Source organism: Periophthalmus magnuspinnatus, chromosome 23 (genome assembly GCF_009829125.3).
Source record: "Periophthalmus magnuspinnatus isolate fPerMag1 chromosome 23, fPerMag1.2.pri, whole genome shotgun sequence".
Classification (NCBI taxonomy): Eukaryota; Metazoa; Chordata; class Actinopteri; order Gobiiformes; family Gobiidae; genus Periophthalmus; species Periophthalmus magnuspinnatus.
In genome coordinates, this window is record NC_047148.1 from 18534340 (window position 1) to 18552314 (window position 17975).

Sequence of the window (17975 nt, forward strand, 5' to 3'; positions counted from 1 at the left end):
CCTGAAAAGTATGAAATCATTAATTTATGTTGTTTTTAAATCCTGAAATCCCCATATTGTCTCTCCATTAACAATGAATAAATGACTAGATGGATCATTCATTTAGGCACAATAGGCTTTAATGTGGGAGGTTATATTTTAGGTACTATCCACTTTGCCTCGACATTATTGAGCCCTGCAGTAAAGTATATGACCCTGCTCTGTTTGCATGTTATCTTTAAAACTCAGCTGGCTAAAGGCAGGTACGCTGTCATAACTAACTAATCGTACAGCAGAAGTAGGTATGGAAAATCTCACTGTTTAGTCCAGCTATTATTACTCAAACTGTATTAAAAAGCTTAGTTATTATGTTCATTATGTAACTTTTCTGCTATAAGTACGCTTGTTCCCATCGGAATACTCTTGCGTTGCCTGGAATGTTTCACTGTATGGTAGTAAACTTAACTCTTTTGCATTTATTTAATTACAGGAGTTTTAAGGGCTAAATAATACCTTGAAAAACATGCATTCTTAAGTTACAGGTCAGATCTGTTGAAAGGAGACCCTGCTTAAACTGTTACCTGCTTGTCTCCATAGATGAAGACAAGTTTAATGTCATGCTATCACACAATCCAGGCAAAGCATTAATATCTCCATGGAGACAAGCAGACGGTGAACGATCCTCCAGAAACGTTATGTAGTTCACCTTTAATATATTTATGTTTTATTCGCCTGGACAGCCAAAACCACAGACTTATACATGCTTAATCAACGATAAAAGGACAGACTGCGTCACCAAGAAAATGTTTTAGACTAGACTAGATTTGAGAGATGTTTTATTCATGTCAGATTATAATAGACAAGACTTGTAATGTGTCTTTTCTTAGTGTACTCCTTTGACCTGACCTTCTGTATAAAATGGGAAATGTCATAAGATTCTGCCAGATTAGCAACAAAAGCCAATCTAATGTGAGTGTTTATGTCACTGAAACAAAAGTGGACATGGATGCCTTTGTCTCCTAGATAAGGTACCCTCTGATAGTGCTGAAGCAGCGGTGTATCCCGGAGGCAAGAGTTCATCTTTAGGAAAGAGGTGAAGAGCACTGCGTGTTCAGACGCCTCTCAGACGCTGGAAGTGCCCTGGGTCCCAAACCACTTTCTGTCTGTGTTTGTGAATGTATGAATGAATATTTTAAATTCACCATCAAGGTAATAAAAAGTATCCATTTAAGTTTGATTGCTATTATTTATCAAGAATTGCCAAAAAACACAAAACATGATTATAAAACAGCTATTTTGCATGTTACAAAAGTTCCATGATAATTTGGGTCACCTATAATTCGTCAGCAGACAGTTTGCATGTACCTCTCTCTATGGACTAGCACCAGAGTACATCTGTGACATGTTAGAGCCATATGAACCATCTCACACTATGAGGACTTCAGGGACCGGCCTCCTGCTGGTCCCAGAGTCAGGACTAAACATGGAGAATCAACGTTTCAGTTTTTTGCTAAAACCTGGAACAGTGTTATTGAAGATGTGAGACAGGCCTCTACTATGACAATGTTTAAATCTACACTAAACAGTTCTGCTTAGCTGTGCATATGACTGAAAGGTTTTTATTCTGCGCTCTTCTCTTTTAATGTTCATTTTATGATGATTGTTTGTGATTATTTATGTTTTGATTTGTTGTATTGTGATTTGAATGTTTTTTTATTCTGTAAAGCACTTTGAATGACTTTGTGTATGAATTTTGCTATACAAATACACTTGCCTTGCCTTCCCTTGCCTACCTCTATAATAAATTAATAAAACATTTTACTTGAAAAATCTGAGCTTGTTTTGTTATGAAAGAAGTCATATGTTGGGATTTTATAATAGCACATAACTGTGACTAATGACATTTCTATAACAGAGAAGAATGACTCTTTGTGCAACAACATCTTAAGACACGATAGTATTGGGCTCCCGATTGTTGCTAACAAAGAACTGAGAATAAGAATAAAATGTCCCATATTTTCTATTTTTTCTATGGGCTGCTCCTGTGCCTGAGTCTGCTCTGTGAAGTGTTTGTGGTCACCTGGAATCTTCACTGGAGAGGTGGGTTTGCCTGGGACAGATCACTGCTGCACTTTAACTGGCATCCTGTGCTGATGGTGTCTGGACTAGTCATTCTCTATGGAAATGGTAAGTATGAGATTAATGGATGAAAACAAATAGCTTCAACCTTAAAGCATAATGTCATTTTATAGGCCTGTGTAATCTCTCAATAGGACCAAGAGTTAGTTATACTGTTTTTACAGAAAAAGAAAGTGCATTAATCCAGGCTCAAAATGGTTCTGTTTAGCTGTGCATATGACAGAAAAGTTTTTATTCTGCACTCTTCTCTTGTTGATAATAATTGTTAATGTTAATATTATGATGATTATTTGTGATTATATATGTTTTGATTTGTCGTATTGTGACATTTTCTTTCAAAAATTACTATATATATATATATATATATATATATATATATATATATATATATATATATATATATATATATATATATATATATATATATATATATATATATATATATATATATATATATATATATATATATATATATATATATATATATATATATATATATATATATGATTACTGTGTGTATTACAGCTGCAATTGTGTATCGCATACCGTTCACATGGAAGCAGAGGAAGTTAGTTTGTAAACTGGTCCATGCTGGAATGATGTTTGTGGCCCTCCTCCTGTCAATGCTTGGTCTGAGTGCTGTCTTTGACTTCCACCAAGGAGTCAACATCCCAAACCTGTACTCGGTTCACAGTTGGGTGGGCATCAGCACTGTGTTTCTGTTTTCTTCTCAGGTAGGCCATAGTAAACAAGCATATGTTTATGTTAGTATTCACACATCTTCTGAAAAGGATTGTCATATGTGTGTTTTATTCAGTGGATACTTGGCTTGGTTGGTTTCTTGTTACCTTGTTCTCCACCATGGATCCGAAGTTCTCTGAAACCTGTTCATATCTGGATGGGTAAAATGATTCTGATATTCAGCCTGGCCTCCTGCATCAGTGGCATCAATGAGAAACTGCTCCTAACTCTGTATGCAAACCAACATTTGAATATCAGAAGACAAAACTTCATTATCCTAAATTTGATTTTCCTTGTGTAGAAATGGGATGAGTGCAGCCATGTACAGTGAACTGCCTGTGGAAGCCGTGTTTGTCAATTTCCTGGGGATGCTGATTGTGGCTTTTGGAGTGTCAGTCTTTGGAATTCTGTTTGTGAAAAAATGGCAGCGGCCAGAAGATGGCTCAGAAAATGCCCGTGTAAGTTACCAGCGTAGGTCTAGATCTGCAGTTGCCATTTGTAACATTTTGGTGCATAATTAAAATATGTTGATGTTGCAGCTTCTTCTTACTGAAGTCACTCCATGAACAACTCCACCATTTTCATGGTATGAGAGAACAAGACATCAAGAAAAAACACTTTCAATAAGGTCTTACTTACAGAAACTTTCACATAATCTGGCCCATCGTGAAAAACAAAGAATAATTTTGTACAATTGAATAAAAATAAAGCCAATATTATTTGAAGTCGTCTCCTCCTTTTTTGGTAATGTCGTATTTAGCCGCATGAGGGCAGTGTGGCGTGTGTATGGCATGGTATGCTTTTTTATAAAAAACAAAAGTGTTAAATTACTTATCATTTTTACTTAAAGAAAATACAATAATAAGTAAACTAAGCAAGTTGTATCAGATCCATGGCTAACTTGTACCATACAAAAAAGGGAGGAAAATAAAATGCACTTCCGGTAAAGGTCAAAGTTTACTGTCAACAAAGCTACATATCCAGCTAGCATTTTAGCTAGGTAGCCGATATTTCTTCAAAATGGATGTAAATCAAACGAAACAGGAACACTTACTCGCATTAAAAGGTATAACGACAACACTTTACTGTTCTGAATAGATAATGCTGATAGACTAGTATTTTTTTTATTTAAAAGTGGGTCGATTTGAATGTTATTACTGTGATAGTGAGCCAGCATTTGACTCACACTTCAGATGAAAATCATAAAACAGCAAAAAGGTGCAAGCCAAGCAAATATGAACCAACATTTATTTTATTTTTTATTTTTTTGTGGCAATGTCCCTGTTTCATCTTATTATCGTTATTGTTGGAATAAGATCTGATCTCGCTGTAGTAGTTATTGATTAGATAATAATTATGGATTATAGGTAGATGGTAAACAAGGTTCAATATTACTCATATTGCAGCACATATACCTGTATCATAACATTGACTTCATTCCTGTAATCTTTCCCATGTTTCAGTGATGCGTTTAACAAAACCAACACTATTTACAAATTTACCAGTCACATGTGAAGACCGTGATCTGCCTGGTGAGTTCCCAAATATAAATCAAGCACTTGTTTATCTTGTCTTGTCGGTTCTCAGTGCATGCATGACAGGGCATGCCGACAGCATGGAAAGCATTCTGGTATACTATTAAAGACTGCTGACCCCCTGCCATCAGGGGCGATTTGGTTACTACTCTAGACATTAGAAGGCTGCTGCTTGTTAGGTACCAATATCAAATGGCTAAGAAAAATAACATAATAATATTTTATTATTTAAATTTTGAGGTGTTTATTAAATTTTATTAATTATTTTTAAAATCTCCTCAAGATTTTAGATGGTTCTTTAAGTACTATTTTTAGTTTAAATTCAGATGTACTGTATTGTTTCCTGTTTTTAGTGGATACAGTGTACATGTGATCATCTTCTCTATAACTTGAGGTTTCTGGGTGCAATTTGCTTCCAAATCAAGTCAAGCCCACTGTAAGATTTCTGTGCCGTTCTTTCTAGCCTGAGCACGTAACACACCTACACACACTGGCTGCAGATGTAACTGAGCCCCACGCATGCCAATAAATAAATCACAGTAACATTTCCAAGTAATATTTATTTATACAACTGGAGTGTTGTTGTCAAATTAAGTAAGTGATATCATAAATCTCAAAGGGTTTATTGAGGTGAGCTTTACTTTGATCATGGTTTTTACTTTTTTTTAAATGTGTTAGTGGGTCTGGTTTATTTCTATTTTTGTGTTACACTAAAACATGAAACTAAAAGATAATTCTCTCTTTAAACTCAATAGGAGATTTGTTTAGCCAGCTTATGAGAGACGACCCCTCGACTATTCGAGGAGCAGAGACATTGATGGTGGGAGAGATGCTTACCCTACCACAAAATTTTGGGTAATGCATATTATTATATTTTGTTGAATATCGTGTTATTTACTTTTGTACATTTGCAACTATCAGCAATATCTTCCTGGGAGAGACTTTTTCCAGTTACATAAGCGTGCACAATGACAGCAATCAAGTAGTAAAGGATATACTTGTGAAGGTAACGTTGACGTTAGATGTGGTTAATGATTAAATAAAAGACATACTTTGACCTGTTTACAATTTACTGTTTACAGGCGGATCTACAGACCAGTTCACAGAGGCTTAACCTCTCTGCATCCAACTCTACTGTGGCAGAACTCAAACCAGAATGTTGTATTGATGATGTCATTCATCATGAAGTAAAAGAAATTGGAACACACATGTGAGACCCATGTTTTGTGTTATATATTATATTACATAAATATTTGCTCCATGATGCTACTAAAATATATGTTAACCTATCTTTTAATTTCCAGCCTAGTCTGTGCTGTAAGCTACACCACACAGTATGGGGAGAAACTCTATTTTCGGAAGTTTTTTAAGTTTCAGGTAAGCTTTACATACACAGTAAGCAGACAATAAAGTTAGAAACTTTGTATCACTGTGAGAAATGCCACACATGTAGAACAGCACAAGCCTAGGTGCAAGTCATTTAGCATTTGGCTTTTAAACCCCATTCACTTACCCTTGTCCAGTGCACTGTTTTCTTTAAATATTGTTTTTTCTATTTCCCCAATGGAAAAACATTCAGACAAAACACCAGTGTTCAGTCTGCCATCTATTTTTAACCAGGTTTTGAAGCCACTTGATGTGAAAACAAAGTTTTACAATGCAGAGGTAAGCTAAGGATTAATTGCATTTTGCCATTTGTAGTTTCTAGTGATATAAATATATGTTTTTATTTTGGGAGTATCCATTAAAAACACATATATTGTTTATAGCTGCAAATTTCATTGGGCTTTTCCTTTTTTCCTTTTTACTTTAGTAGCTGTCAATAAGAACCATTGTCCATCAGTTTGGCATGTAACAACATTTGTTTATTTTGTTTTTGTCCATTTCATTTCCATTTCCATTAGAGCGACCTCAGTTCTGTGGTAATTGATTTTTGTGTCAATATTCAACATAAGCTTCTTTTCATTCTTTCTTTACTCTATGGTCAAATGAAAGGTGCAAAGTAAAAATTGGAGAAACTTTTTTATAGTTTTATCTTGGCATTGTTTTAAATCAATAGAGATACATTTAAGTTACAATACGTTTCCCACAATTTTTATTTTGTCCTTTCTTTGATGCCCACACTTGCCAACTCATGATTAACGTGTTTTTCAATATTTTTGTTCATAATTTGTGGTGGAAAAGAATAATGCAATCAGGCAAAACGTTGAAATAACCACAATATTACACATTGCATTTACCTAAATTTTGAGTTCCTTATTTTTTAAAAATGGTGATTGAATGTGGTTGGCTTTGCATGGTTCTTGGTAACAATTGCTGGTCTTCTTAAATGCAATGAAAGCATGAATCTTTGCTTCTCCAGCTTTATTAGTGTATATTGGAGGTTGTACATTACTGTTAGGTATCCATATTCATGCAAATTTATATAAATTTATATATAATTATTTTTAAATTTTGTAATTCTAGCAACCACATTGTTTGAATCTCATAAGCTTATAAGCAAATGAACAGATTGCAATGTGTATTGCATTGCATCTGGTATATTATTGGTTACAATGTTTCAATTGTTTCTTAATGGTCTGGTACAACTGCCACTATACTCGATATACACCCAACTCTGCCTCTATACTAACACTGTCCTCCAAGGTACACTGAGCAAAACAGATTTGCCTATTATCATTGGTATTCTCTTCTTAATTGAATGCTACGTTACAAATAATACATCTCTGGAATTAATTCTATGGGTAACACATTTGCACAGTGCACCTCAGATAAGATGTCATTGATTGTCCATGTTAAATGACAAAGCACTTTTACTTTTTAAGACAGATGAGGTATTTCTTGAAGCTCAGATTCAGAACATCACCACCTCACCCATGTTTATGGAAAAGGTTTCTCTGGAGCCATCCATTATGTACAATGTCACAGAGCTCAACACTGTCACTAATGATGACCACAGGTTCATGCATTTTGTGCATTCTCTACAACATACACATTTTTGATAGATTTGGTGATGTTCAAATTCTTTATTCTTCCGGCAGAGAGTCTACATTTGGAAAGATGTCATACTTGCAGCCTATGGATACACGGCAGTATCTGTATTGTCTCAAGCCAAAGCCTGAGTATGCCGAGAAGGCTGGAGTAATAAAGGGGGTGACGGTAATAGGAAAACTTGACATTGTTTGGAAGACTAATCTTGGGGAGAGGGGAAGGCTCCAGACCAGCCAGCTGCAAAGAATGGTATTTTAAGACTTGACTATGAAGATAGTTGGTAAACTTTCTTTTGTGACAGTCTTGTGACAGATTTAACTAAGTGTTCTTTAATATTTTCAATTAACTCTAGGCCCCCGGGTATGGCGATATAAGATTGTCAATGGAAATGATTCCTGATACGGTGAACCTCGAGGAACCATTTGACATTATCTGTAAAGTGACTAACTGCAGGTAAATACAAGGCTGTCTTTTACAATAATATCTATACATATATTCTTTAGAATATCATTTTTTACTTTGTATTCTTCTTCAGTGAAAGAACAATGGACTTGGTACTTGAGATGTGCAATACAAGAACAATTCACTGGTGTGGTATTTCTGGACGGCAGCTGGGCAAATTGAGCCCTGGAGCCTCCCTCTCTCTACCTCTTGCACTCCTCACATCTGCACAGGGACTGCAGGTAAGACTAATACTCTGCTTTTGTACTGCAACCATCACAGACAAACATGTGCTCCATGTTGCATTATTGTGTCTGTTTTAGAGTATTTCCGGATTGAGACTTACCGATACATTTCTGAAGAGGACCTATGAATATGATGATGTTGCACAAGTATGTGTGGTCTGTCCGTATTTAGGCAATGAGAGCTAGAATTTTATTTTGTTGCATTTTAGATTTTGAAGGATGAGCAGTATAACTTAATATGTATGTTTCACTTTCAATTCTTTCGATTACCACTGTATTTTAAAATGAAGTGTGAATAATACAAATTCTGTTTTAAAATATTGATTATGTATGTGCAAATAATAAACAGCTCTTTTCACTCTTGCTTTTAAAATATATCTACAGCAATTTGACAAAGCTTCCGATTTTATATGCACATTTGTCACAGTAAAATGCAACTGGTGCTGAATTGGTGCATTATTTCAGATTTGGTTTTGCCCTCCTGAAGAAATGTTGTTAATATTGCCCCATTTTCACCAGTGGCTGCAGTTGCATGTAAACCATAATTTTATTATCTGATTTCTGAACCTTTAAGATTAAATGACAAGGAAATTGCAAAAATAAAATAGATTTTGCTGCTTATATGTCATTTTAATAGTCTTGAGTTAGTCTAGGCTTTAGACTAACTCAGACTTTAGAAAAAAAAAATTAATCACAATTAATCTATGGTCTAGCTAATTAAACCTTGTTTAAAACCTGAATACATTTCAAATTTGTCTGCATTCAAGATGGGGACCCCATTAATTAGCTTTGTATGGTAGCTTTTCTATGCTCTTGACACTGCATTACCATGAGATGAGACTTCCAAGATATTTATTTACACAAAAGTCAAAAGATTTATGCCGACATACATGACTCTTGTTATCGTTGCTATCTCAAACACTAGATTTTAGGGCATGCAAAATAAATATCAATACTCTTGACACTAGTGTAAAGATGGATTAAATTTAGGAGCCGTTTACTCTCTTAAAGTGCAATAAAACATTATGAATGGTTCTGGCTGTACAATTCTAAAAAATAAATTAAAACCAATTTGCTGATGAGCAGTACAGCATATAGCAATAAATAAAATCTATTGACAAACTGAGATTTACAAAAATAATATCAGACAAGTAACAATATAAACACTTATGCTTTTAAAAAGTAGTATGCCATTCGAAATATTCCCCCAGTCTCACAACTTAGACATTTCCAGGTCTAAACAATAAAAAGAACCATTTAAGCATAATAGCTTAATGAAAAGGAACATTTTGCAGATGTATTCTCTCTCTGGGGAGAGGTGGTACAAGTGGGATGTTGTATCTTCTGGTCCAATCTCACTTGACCACTAAGACTTACACACATTAAATAAAGTGCCTTCAACTTCATGCCTCTCTTCATTCCAGTGAAGTTGTCAATAACAAATGGGTCTACAGATTGTTACCTCGCCTTAGGGTTGCCTTTAAAGGTATTGGGCTGCTATGGACAGGATATTGTTAAATAGTAAATTAGAATAATGGTTAAATTTATCTCAATTACCATACATACTTTGCTCACGAGTGCTCCTCTGCACTGCCACTAAACGAGCGGCTGCGGATGTGGTTCCTCAGCTGCTCAATTAGCTCTGGGTTCTGCTGCTGAATCTGCTGTGCAAACTGTTGTCCTCTGACAGAGAAAGGGCACAAATGAATTCATCTGTTATTATGCTCTGCACCACAGACGGGGTCAAATACTGTTAAGACCAGTAAAACATTTTAAATAAACTTACGCTTCAATCAAGCTTGAAATGTCTGACAATCCTCCAACTCCAGCGGCTGGCCTACCAACTGCATTGGTCATCATTCCAGACATACTGCCCACAGTGACATGTTTATAGTTACTCAAGTCTGTCCACACAAAAGCTCGGTCATTAGCACAGTGAAATAAAGGAGAGCACTCACAGCTGTTGCACCTGCTGGTTCTGCATCACACTGGCAGCCTATGAACACAAACAGAAGTCTCTCTTTGGCCAACTCTTAATACTAAAAGCCTACGTCAGTGGTGGGCAATTATTTTGCCCAGAAGGCCATATTCAAATCCAGGCATGTAGCCAGGGACCAATGTGATCTTTGGTGTAACAAGTCCAGAAGACTAGAGATGAAAAATAGCCTCTGGGCTAATTCTGGTTTATAATGAATAATGTTTAATCATGTATTTTATGAAATTGCACTGTCCCCTTTCAAATAAATTAATCTAATCTAACAAATGCTCTTAAGCAAATTTCTACAAAATATAGGCTATAATCTGTTACTCTCTAGTAATATCAAAAACTTGTAGGGGGCTGCAATAAAAAAGGCCAAGGGTCTTGCCCAGGTCTGCGATACATGCATCAATAAAACAGTGAAAACAAACAAACAAGTCAGGATTATTGATGAGGAACAAGCGTCACACTAAACGGGGAAACACTATAGTCCCAATATGAAAGATACAAATAATTGGCTATAAGTGGAGCAATAATTAAAATTAGTCCTTATATAAAACAGACAACTTACATATGGGTGAACATAAATACTATAACCTCTTGTTTGAACCAAAAATAACTTTCTTACCATGCTGATAAAGGCAGGGTTGTTAATCAAACTGGCCATATCAAAGCCCAACCCAGCAGCTATCTGCGTCACACAAGTGCAAAGAAATTGAACATTTACAAAACTTAAAATTACAGTCAAAATTGTATTATTATTTTTTTACTTACTGGACTAGTTGCTTCTTTGTGTTTCTGTTCAGCAATTTTCAGGTTCGATTTATATGTTTCATTCTCTGGATCCAAAACCAAAGCTTTCTTAAAATATGAAATAGCTTCTGGATATTTGTTCATAGCTGTCAATGCCAAGCTAAACCAAAAGAAATGTAATTATTACAACAGAATAACCAAGTCAATATAAGGTATCTGTACTTTTCATGCACGGAAAAAAAGAAAAAATGTGCATACCCCATTCTTCCATATGCTTTACTATAAGTAGGATCAATCTTAATGGCTCTCTCACAGTCGCCAGTTGCCTCCATGTAGTTACCCAACTTACTGTGAGCAGCAGCTCTGGAAATGGATAAGGACATACATACATTTTATAATATAATAATTCATCATTTCAATTGCAATTATTTTGGTATTTATGTATTGAAGGACCAACTCAAAACTGTGGGCAGGAATTTGGAAAAACACCTTTTACACACAGTTATAAAATCACAGATATTATCAGATTCTCTAGTTTCTCCCTCAGACTTACACAAATAAGGACACACACAAAATGAGAAAAAGAAAAATTCAAATCATTGTAGTTGGGCATACCTATTGGAGTAGTATACAGCATTCCTCAAATCCAGATCAATGGCCTTTGTGTAACACTCCAGTGCACAGTGGTAGTTTTCCTCTTTCATGTGGTTGTTTCCTAAATGTATAAGGTTTAGATCATCTTATATCAATACAGTCGTGTAAAATAATTATATATCTTGTTTTCATTACCTTCATTTTTTAGTTGTTCTGCTTTTTCAATGTCTTCTGGAGATGGAGAAGTATCTGGTATAGTGACATTGTCATTCTATTGGAAATGAAAACAGTTATTTTAGTGTGTGTTTTAAGAGATTTACTATTGACTAATAAGTGAGTTGGCACCAATACCTTCAGCAAAGCGTTATGAAAAATCTCTCTTAGGGGCTCAGACACAGCAAGGTGACTGTCTCTAGAGCTAATCTTAAACGTAGTCTCCAAACATTGTATTGCCACTGTTGTAAAAGTACACAAGTCATTTATTAAATAACAAGAGGGATTTGAAGAACATAAGTAGATTTAGCCTACCGACCTTCGAGGCTTTCTTGCTCATCAGAATTTAAGGTCCCAGAGTGGGTTTGATCTCGTAGAAATTGCACAATGGAGTAAGCTAGACGCTTTTCCACAGCCATTTTCACCTGCAAGATGACAGAAGAGAGCAGATTACTATTTGGATGTTGGGCCACCTGCTTGTCCCCGTGGAAATGATATCTCTTTCCTGCTATGATCCACATGTCAATATCCATAGTGAAAAGAAATTGGTGCCACTAGGTCAATTTACAGAGCAGATATGTGGAGAGATCTGCCTACAATGAACTGTATGTTTGGGCCATGTTTTGCTATAGTAATAGAGTAAAAACCTGCTAGACCGATAACCATACTGTAGATCAATCAGGCAAAGCAAAAACATTTCCAGTGGGCCCAGGTGGAGGATTGTGGACGATTCATTTAATCTCTGTCTGAAAAGTTGCACAGTGCACTCTTCTTTAAAGCCCAAACTGATCCATAGCCAATCTGCAGTCCACTAAATTCAATAAAGGTCAAGAAAAAAAAAATCAAACACAGAAAAAAGACTAATTTTAGAATCACGTGCTCATGCCATGCGTTGTTATGCTCAAGGGCCAAGCTGGCACAGTTTACTCCTCCCTCAACGTGTGTCTGATACACAAGCGTGATGTAATAGGCTACCAACACATCACAACACAGTGGAAGGAAATCCGCTCCCAAAATCGTTAAATAAACATCGACAAATGAAAAGACTAACGCTCCTGGTCGAGGTTATGTGTTTTTGTCCTTAAAATCGCCAAGATCCAGCCATCCCTCTGCATCCATCCGGTGATGGTGCAGCCTGCTGATGCAAACAACAGCCACTTGAAAGAATGAAATGGGGAGGAAAGAAGGGACGCAGAGCCCGACGCAACACGACAATGTCTAAAACAAAACATGTTACCTGAGTGCGTCTCTGCCTGTGCCATTTACCGCGTCATGAGCGCTTCAAGTCTGGAGCCAGATTCTGGACCAGAAGTGCATCCTCTGCGACTGCGCACAAACAGCGGAAATAAGAAGCATTTTCCACACCGGTCAGTCAGACCAAAACAACTGCTGAGGGTAGGAGCTCCTGAAGACACTGCACAGTAAGACAGAGGAGTGTGTGAGGTGCATGTCAGTGCAGCATGTGCGCACAGAGAGCTTTTTATACATTATACAGGTGAGTGCAGGCTGCTAATGATGCACACGGTATTCTGATTGCAAAAACGTTTTTTTTGTTTTGTTTCTTTCTTGGTAAAACTATCGTTTCTAAATGCTTTCATGTATATTATAATGTGTATTTTAATTAGTTTATCTGGAAGCGTTTTAAGCACCCACAATTACTTTTTTTTTGTTTTTTGTTGTGTTTTTTTTAAGTTGTGGCTTTGCAGCTTCAGTTACACCTCTATAAACGTGTTTTGAGAGGCTGCTGTTGCATGAAACCCTATACTGAGTGGTCATGAGAAAGGTCACTGCTTAGCAAGGAAAGAATTCCTTGTGACCGAGTATGGTTCGAAGAATTTACAACTTAAGCTTCCACCTGTTTTGTAGTTTAATTTAATCTGAAAAGAGTAATAGTTATACAAATGTATAATATGTGAATTATTTGTATTGTTTGCAGGTTCTCCAAACCTCTTGCCAAAATGACCATCCAGAGTAAATGTGTGATGCCTGCTCAAACTTGTTCCCAGATACAAAACTTACACACACTGAGGTGGGACCTCTCGCCTGAACAGATTAAAATACAAACTGATGACTTAATCACAAGAATAAACAAGATGTGCAATGAGATCGGATCTGTTAAGATTGAAGATGTATCTATTGAGAACACCTTGAAACCATTAGCTATGGCTAAATTTGATTTAGCGTGTAAGTAAATACTATCTACTTGGCAAATCTTTAAACATGTTTGTCTTGATAATTATTCATTGCCTCCTGTAGCTTCCCGGCATGTCCTTGATTTCCCTCAGTATGTGTGCCCTTCCAAAGACATCAGGGCTGCGAGTACACAAGCTGACAAGAGCTTGTCCGAGTTCGATGTGGAGATAAATATGAGGGAAGATGTTTTTAACAGACTTATTGTCTTGCAGGTAAAGTGTTAATGTTTTACCATATATATATTCCATTGAGTCAAGTGAGGTTATAAAGGAAAACTATGTTGATGTAACTCATAATCATTGATGTTTTATTTTGACATTTTTATGTCACCCATATTGCTACTCGTCTTTAGAGACACATCTTGTCACCTCATTTGATCCCTCCATTAGTTCATATTTAGCCTGCAAAAGAAACGTAATAGGCCATCAGTTATAGATGTCAAATCTCACTGCATAAGAGCCTTTGGCTGACCCCCTTAAATAACTTTAATGAATAAATCATTGTTTTATTTAAAATAAGGACAATGCACAGAATTCATTGATCTCATTATGATGAAGACATTAAAGACGCTATTTACATTAAACCACCTCTGACAACATTTCAACAACAACAATGTCTCCTTAAAATAACCAATATCACAAACATTTAAAACAGTCAAAATTGATTGAGACTAATTCCCATAAATACAAAGTTTCAATCTCATCATAATCTTCTAAACAAACACAAAATCCAGTTCATTCAGTATCCTCTAAATGTACATCAAATTCACCAGTATTATTATCCTCTAAAATATAATCCATCAACAACATTACCATCAAGACAAATTTCATTTGTCACACGCAATACAATTTTTTATTTATTTTTTAATCCATTACAGACCAAGTTCCAAAATGATCTGAGCCTTGAGGAGAAACGGTTTGTGGACAGACTTGTTACACGTGGCAAACGCAGTGGGTTACACCTGGATAAAGATATTCAAGAGGTAAACTTAGAATCACACTGTAAAATTTACACCAGTGCCTTCGCAACATGTTCTATTAATTGTTAATTTATCTTTCAAGAATATAAAAAATATTTCTAAAAGGATTAGTGAACTTTCAATTGAATTTAACAAGAATCTGAATGAGGACAACACCTTTCTTGTATTTACTGAGCGGGAATTAAGTATGTTTATTTATAATTTACTCTATTTGAGTGTATTGGCTGCAAAGTGAGTTGTCTGTTATCACTTTTATGTCTTAAGGTGGTCTTGCAGAAACATATCTCAATGGGCTGGAAAAAACGATAGATGGGCGGTATATAGTGACACTTGAATATCCTCATTACTTTCCCCTGATGAAAAGGTGTCACATTCCCGAGACACGTCGAAAGATGGAGACAGCGTTCCATAGCAGGTGTAAGGAGGTAACTATTATTGTTTACAAAACTGTTTCATAAAGTTCAGCTTTCTTCTTTAAAGCCAAGTTTTCATAGTATATAACTGTATATTACTGCAACATATATCACATTTACATAAAATCATACTTTTTTCAGGTGAATACAGAGATCCTGGAAGAATTAATCAAACTAAGGGCTAAGGCAGCAGGTTTACTTGGTTATAGTAGCCATGCAAACTATGTGCTTGAAATGAACATGGCCAAGAATGCAAGCAATGTGTCTGACTTTCTTGGTATGAAAAGTTCACCAGCTCGGCACACGCACACATACTATACATGTGCAACCTCCATATATCACGTCTGTCATGTTAAGTTATATGGCTTGGGACACTATAATCTCATTGAAGTGTTAACATGATAATGCACATATGCAATTAAGAATGCAATGTACAATAAGCTCACATACTTTGTATTTTAATCACTACTGATAAATGCTTACAGAACATTTAGAACTCAGAAACAAACACAGAAGATTGTTTGCTTCCAACTCTAAAACACTTTGTTTATTACAGATGCATTCTATGAAATGGTAAAGCCTATCGGAAACAAAGAGAGAAAATATATTCTTGCATTAAAGAAGAGAGAGTGTTTAATGAAGGGCTTCGCCTACGATGGACAAATTAATGCTTGGGACCTGCCCTATTATATGAATCAAGTGGAACAGTTCAAGTTTGCTGTGAACAAGGACAAACTAATTGAATATTTCCCACTAGATGTGGTGACAGAAGGACTGTTTGGTATTTACCAGGAGCTTCTGGGCCTCACATTCACTGAGATCCAACATGCACATGTGTGGCATGAAAATGTCAAGCTCTTTTCAGCACAGGACACTCAAAGTGGGGAGGAGATTGGTCAATTTTACTTGGACCTGCATCCAAGGTACAAAATCTAAACATGAGCCAGCTGCTGTCTGTGTTTAATAATTAAACACTTCTACGTTCTTCCACCAGAGAAGGGAAGTATGGACATGCAGCATGCTTTGGCTTGAGGCCAGGTTGCACGAGCCCTGATGGCAAACGGCAGATTCCAGTGGCAGCAATGATTGCTAACTTTACCAAGCCCAGAAAAGGCCGGCCCTCGCTCCTTCAACATCACGAAGTGGAGACATACTTCCATGAGTTTGGCCATGTTATGCATGAGTTGTGCTCTATGGTAAGAATGTTATTATTACAGTATTTGTCATTATGCTTGTGCTAGCAGTTTCTTGTGGGAGATTTCTAATCACTTATTTATACAACAGACCAGCTTTTCAGAATTTAGTGGGACACAAGTGGAGATAGATTTTGTTGAGGTACCCTCACAAATGCTCGAAAACTGGGTGTGGGAGAAGGAGCCTCTGAAAAGAATGTCTCGCCATTACATAGATGGAAGCCCAGTCCCAGATAATTTGCTGGATAAACTTATTTCCTCTAGAGTCGCAAACACCGGTCAGTATCTGTTACCAGATATTAAAATGTTCTTCTAAATATCTGATCTGGGCTAAGCAGTAAACACAATTGTTCATTGCTTTATTGTAGGACTGATGAATCTCCGTCAGGTTGTTTTGAGTAAGGTGGATCAGTATCTTCACAATAACCCCAGTGCAAAAACTGCAGATGTCTTTGCAAAATACTACCAGGAGATTCTTGGTGTTCCAGCGACACCAGGTCATTATAAATAATTCAATTATATTTTGTTCATGTCAGAAGTACATATAAATAGAATTTGCTGTGTTTTTACAGGCACCAACATGACAGCCAGTTTTAGCCACTTGGCTGGAGGCTATGATGCTCAATATTACAGCTACTTGTGGAGTGAGGTCTACTCCATGGATATATACTTCAGTCGCTTTAAAAAAGAAGGAATCATGAATTCAAAGGTACACTTGCTTGGTTTTGTGAAAGGTAAGGAACACTAATCACATGTTGTCACATGTTACAGGTTGGAGGAGAATACAGAAGGATAATTTTGGAGGCTGGTGGTTCTGTGGATGGGATGGACATGCTCAAAAGATTTCTTGGACGTGCTCCGTGTCAAGATGCATTTTTTCAGTGTAAAGGTCTAGTGCCATCTATGTGACATTTGAACACTTCATCATAAAACATCTGCCATAAAATAGTATTTGTATAGTATTTCCTGAGAAGCTTGAAATAAATAAATAAATAAATAAATAAATAAATATATATATATATATATATATATATATATATATATATATATATATATATATATATATATATAATGGCAACAATTTCTTGGATGGACAGGCTCCTGATATGACAAAATGTTCCGTTACATTTTAGTTCTTTTAATGTTATGAGTTAGTTTGATAAGATTTATTTCTTTGTTTTTGTTAATGAAATAAGAACATTTCCAAATATACTATGTAATAATGTAATATGCACATATTTTGTGTTTTGTTGAAATAAAAAACATTTAATGAAACGTCCTTTTTGAATTAGTGGAATGTGTTAGGATTATACAGTATACTGCCTTTACATATACAGTATGTAGCATGAAGAGGATAGACAGCGCCCCTACTGGACTAGATTGGTAAAGTGGTCAGAGGATATTTTCGCAAGGGGGCGCTATGGTACAGTTGTGTTGAGGTCGCTGCTTTGTGGGTGGGTGTAGTGGGTGTAGTGGGTGTAGTGGGTGACAAAAGTGAAAAGTGATCCAAATAATTAGCCTACTAAAGCAGCGTGGAGGTGAAAACGTAAAAATGCAAGTCAAGTACTTTTCAGACTTAAACCTTTAA

At 36.1% G+C, this 17975-nt stretch overlaps 4 protein-coding genes across 6 annotated transcripts; 3 read left to right on the top strand and 1 right to left on the bottom strand.

Annotated features, from left to right (window-relative positions):
- The first annotated feature begins 1985 nt into the window (after window positions 1-1985).
- On the top strand, window positions 1986-3425 carry LOC117392054 (lysosomal membrane ascorbate-dependent ferrireductase CYB561A3-like). The gene is made up of 5 exons (XM_033990036.1): window positions 1986-2166; window positions 2644-2852; window positions 2936-3090; window positions 3161-3317; window positions 3399-3425. The coding sequence occupies exons 1-5, from the start codon at window positions 1986-1988 to the stop codon at window positions 3423-3425; spliced, it is 729 nt and encodes a 242-aa protein (XP_033845927.1).
- Window positions 3426-3820: 395 nt separating this feature from the next.
- On the top strand, window positions 3821-8412 carry trappc13 (trafficking protein particle complex subunit 13). 2 transcript variants are annotated; one of them, XM_033989817.2, is made up of 13 exons: window positions 3821-3925; window positions 4323-4391; window positions 5150-5249; window positions 5316-5400; window positions 5477-5604; window positions 5699-5771; window positions 6015-6059; window positions 6299-6316; window positions 7220-7353; window positions 7436-7634; window positions 7738-7838; window positions 7921-8068; window positions 8150-8412. In XM_033989817.2, exons 1-13 carry the CDS (start codon window positions 3880-3882, stop codon window positions 8255-8257), a joined length of 1254 nt encoding a protein of 417 aa, XP_033845708.1. In that variant the 5' UTR covers window positions 3821-3879; the 3' UTR covers window positions 8258-8412. The 2 variants fall into 2 exon arrangements, with proteins under 2 accessions (XP_033845708.1, XP_033845709.1); XM_033989818.2 differs by lacking the exon at window positions 6299-6316.
- A 426-nt stretch (window positions 8413-8838) lies between these two features.
- Window positions 8839-13064, bottom strand: sgtb (small glutamine rich tetratricopeptide repeat co-chaperone beta). Of its 2 annotated transcripts, none has more exons than XM_055231577.1 (12): window positions 12847-13064; window positions 11929-12034; window positions 11748-11851; window positions 11592-11667; window positions 11418-11517; window positions 11061-11165; window positions 10824-10962; window positions 10678-10740; window positions 10030-10067; window positions 9858-9941; window positions 9638-9754; window positions 8839-9568 (listed from the first exon to the last, which is right to left on the bottom strand). In XM_055231577.1, exons 2-11 carry the CDS (start codon window positions 12026-12028, stop codon window positions 9643-9645), a joined length of 921 nt encoding a protein of 306 aa, XP_055087552.1. In that variant the 5' UTR covers window positions 12029-12034; window positions 12847-13064; the 3' UTR covers window positions 8839-9568; window positions 9638-9642. The 2 variants fall into 2 exon arrangements, with proteins under 2 accessions (XP_055087552.1, XP_055087553.1); XM_055231578.1 differs by having other exon boundaries at window positions 9337-9565; window positions 12847-12983.
- A 475-nt stretch (window positions 13065-13539) lies between these two features.
- nln (neurolysin (metallopeptidase M3 family)) lies at window positions 13540-17355 on the top strand. Its single transcript, XM_033990188.2, has 12 exons — window positions 13540-13793; window positions 13866-14014; window positions 14680-14784; window positions 14864-14966; window positions 15046-15206; window positions 15336-15471; window positions 15751-16117; window positions 16189-16390; window positions 16479-16665; window positions 16756-16884; window positions 16960-17096; window positions 17159-17355. The coding sequence occupies exons 1-12, from the start codon at window positions 13568-13570 to the stop codon at window positions 17294-17296; spliced, it is 2040 nt and encodes a 679-aa protein (XP_033846079.1). The 5' UTR covers window positions 13540-13567; the 3' UTR covers window positions 17297-17355.
- The last annotated feature ends 620 nt before the right edge of the window (window positions 17356-17975 follow it).

Bases quoted from the DNA above. Each gene is read 5' to 3' on its own strand.
- nln (XM_033990188.2), top strand. From the start codon at position 13,568: ATGACCATCCAGAGTAAATGTGTGATGCCTGCTCAAACTTGTTCCCAG. The intron at 15,472-15,750 runs GTATGAAAAGTT...TGTTTATTACAG, and splicing joins CAATGTGTCTGACTTTCTTG to ATGCATTCTATGAAATGGTA. The intron at 16,391-16,478 runs GTAAGAATGTTA...TTTATACAACAG, and splicing joins TGCATGAGTTGTGCTCTATG to ACCAGCTTTTCAGAATTTAG.
- sgtb (XM_055231577.1), bottom strand. From the start codon at position 12,028: ATGGCTGTGGAAAAGCGTCTAGCTTACTCCATTGTGCAATTTCTACGA. The intron at 11,852-11,928 runs GTCGGTAGGCTA...CTTTTACAACAG, and splicing joins TGAGCAAGAAAGCCTCGAAG to TGGCAATACAATGTTTGGAG. The intron at 11,668-11,747 runs GTATTGGTGCCA...CATTTCCAATAG, and splicing joins TTCATAACGCTTTGCTGAAG to AATGACAATGTCACTATACC.
- trappc13 (XM_033989817.2), top strand. From the start codon at position 3,880: ATGGATGTAAATCAAACGAAACAGGAACACTTACTCGCATTAAAAG. The intron at 5,772-6,014 runs GTAAGCTTTACA...ATTTTTAACCAG, and splicing joins GGAAGTTTTTTAAGTTTCAG to GTTTTGAAGCCACTTGATGT. The intron at 7,354-7,435 runs GTTCATGCATTT...TTCTTCCGGCAG, and splicing joins GTCACTAATGATGACCACAG to AGAGTCTACATTTGGAAAGA.
- LOC117392054 (XM_033990036.1), top strand. From the start codon at position 1,986: ATGTCCCATATTTTCTATTTTTTCTATGGGCTGCTCCTGTGCCTGAGT. The intron at 2,167-2,643 runs GTAAGTATGAGA...TGTGTATTACAG, and splicing joins AGTCATTCTCTATGGAAATG to CTGCAATTGTGTATCGCATA. The intron at 3,091-3,160 runs GTATGCAAACCA...TTCCTTGTGTAG, and splicing joins GAGAAACTGCTCCTAACTCT to AAATGGGATGAGTGCAGCCA.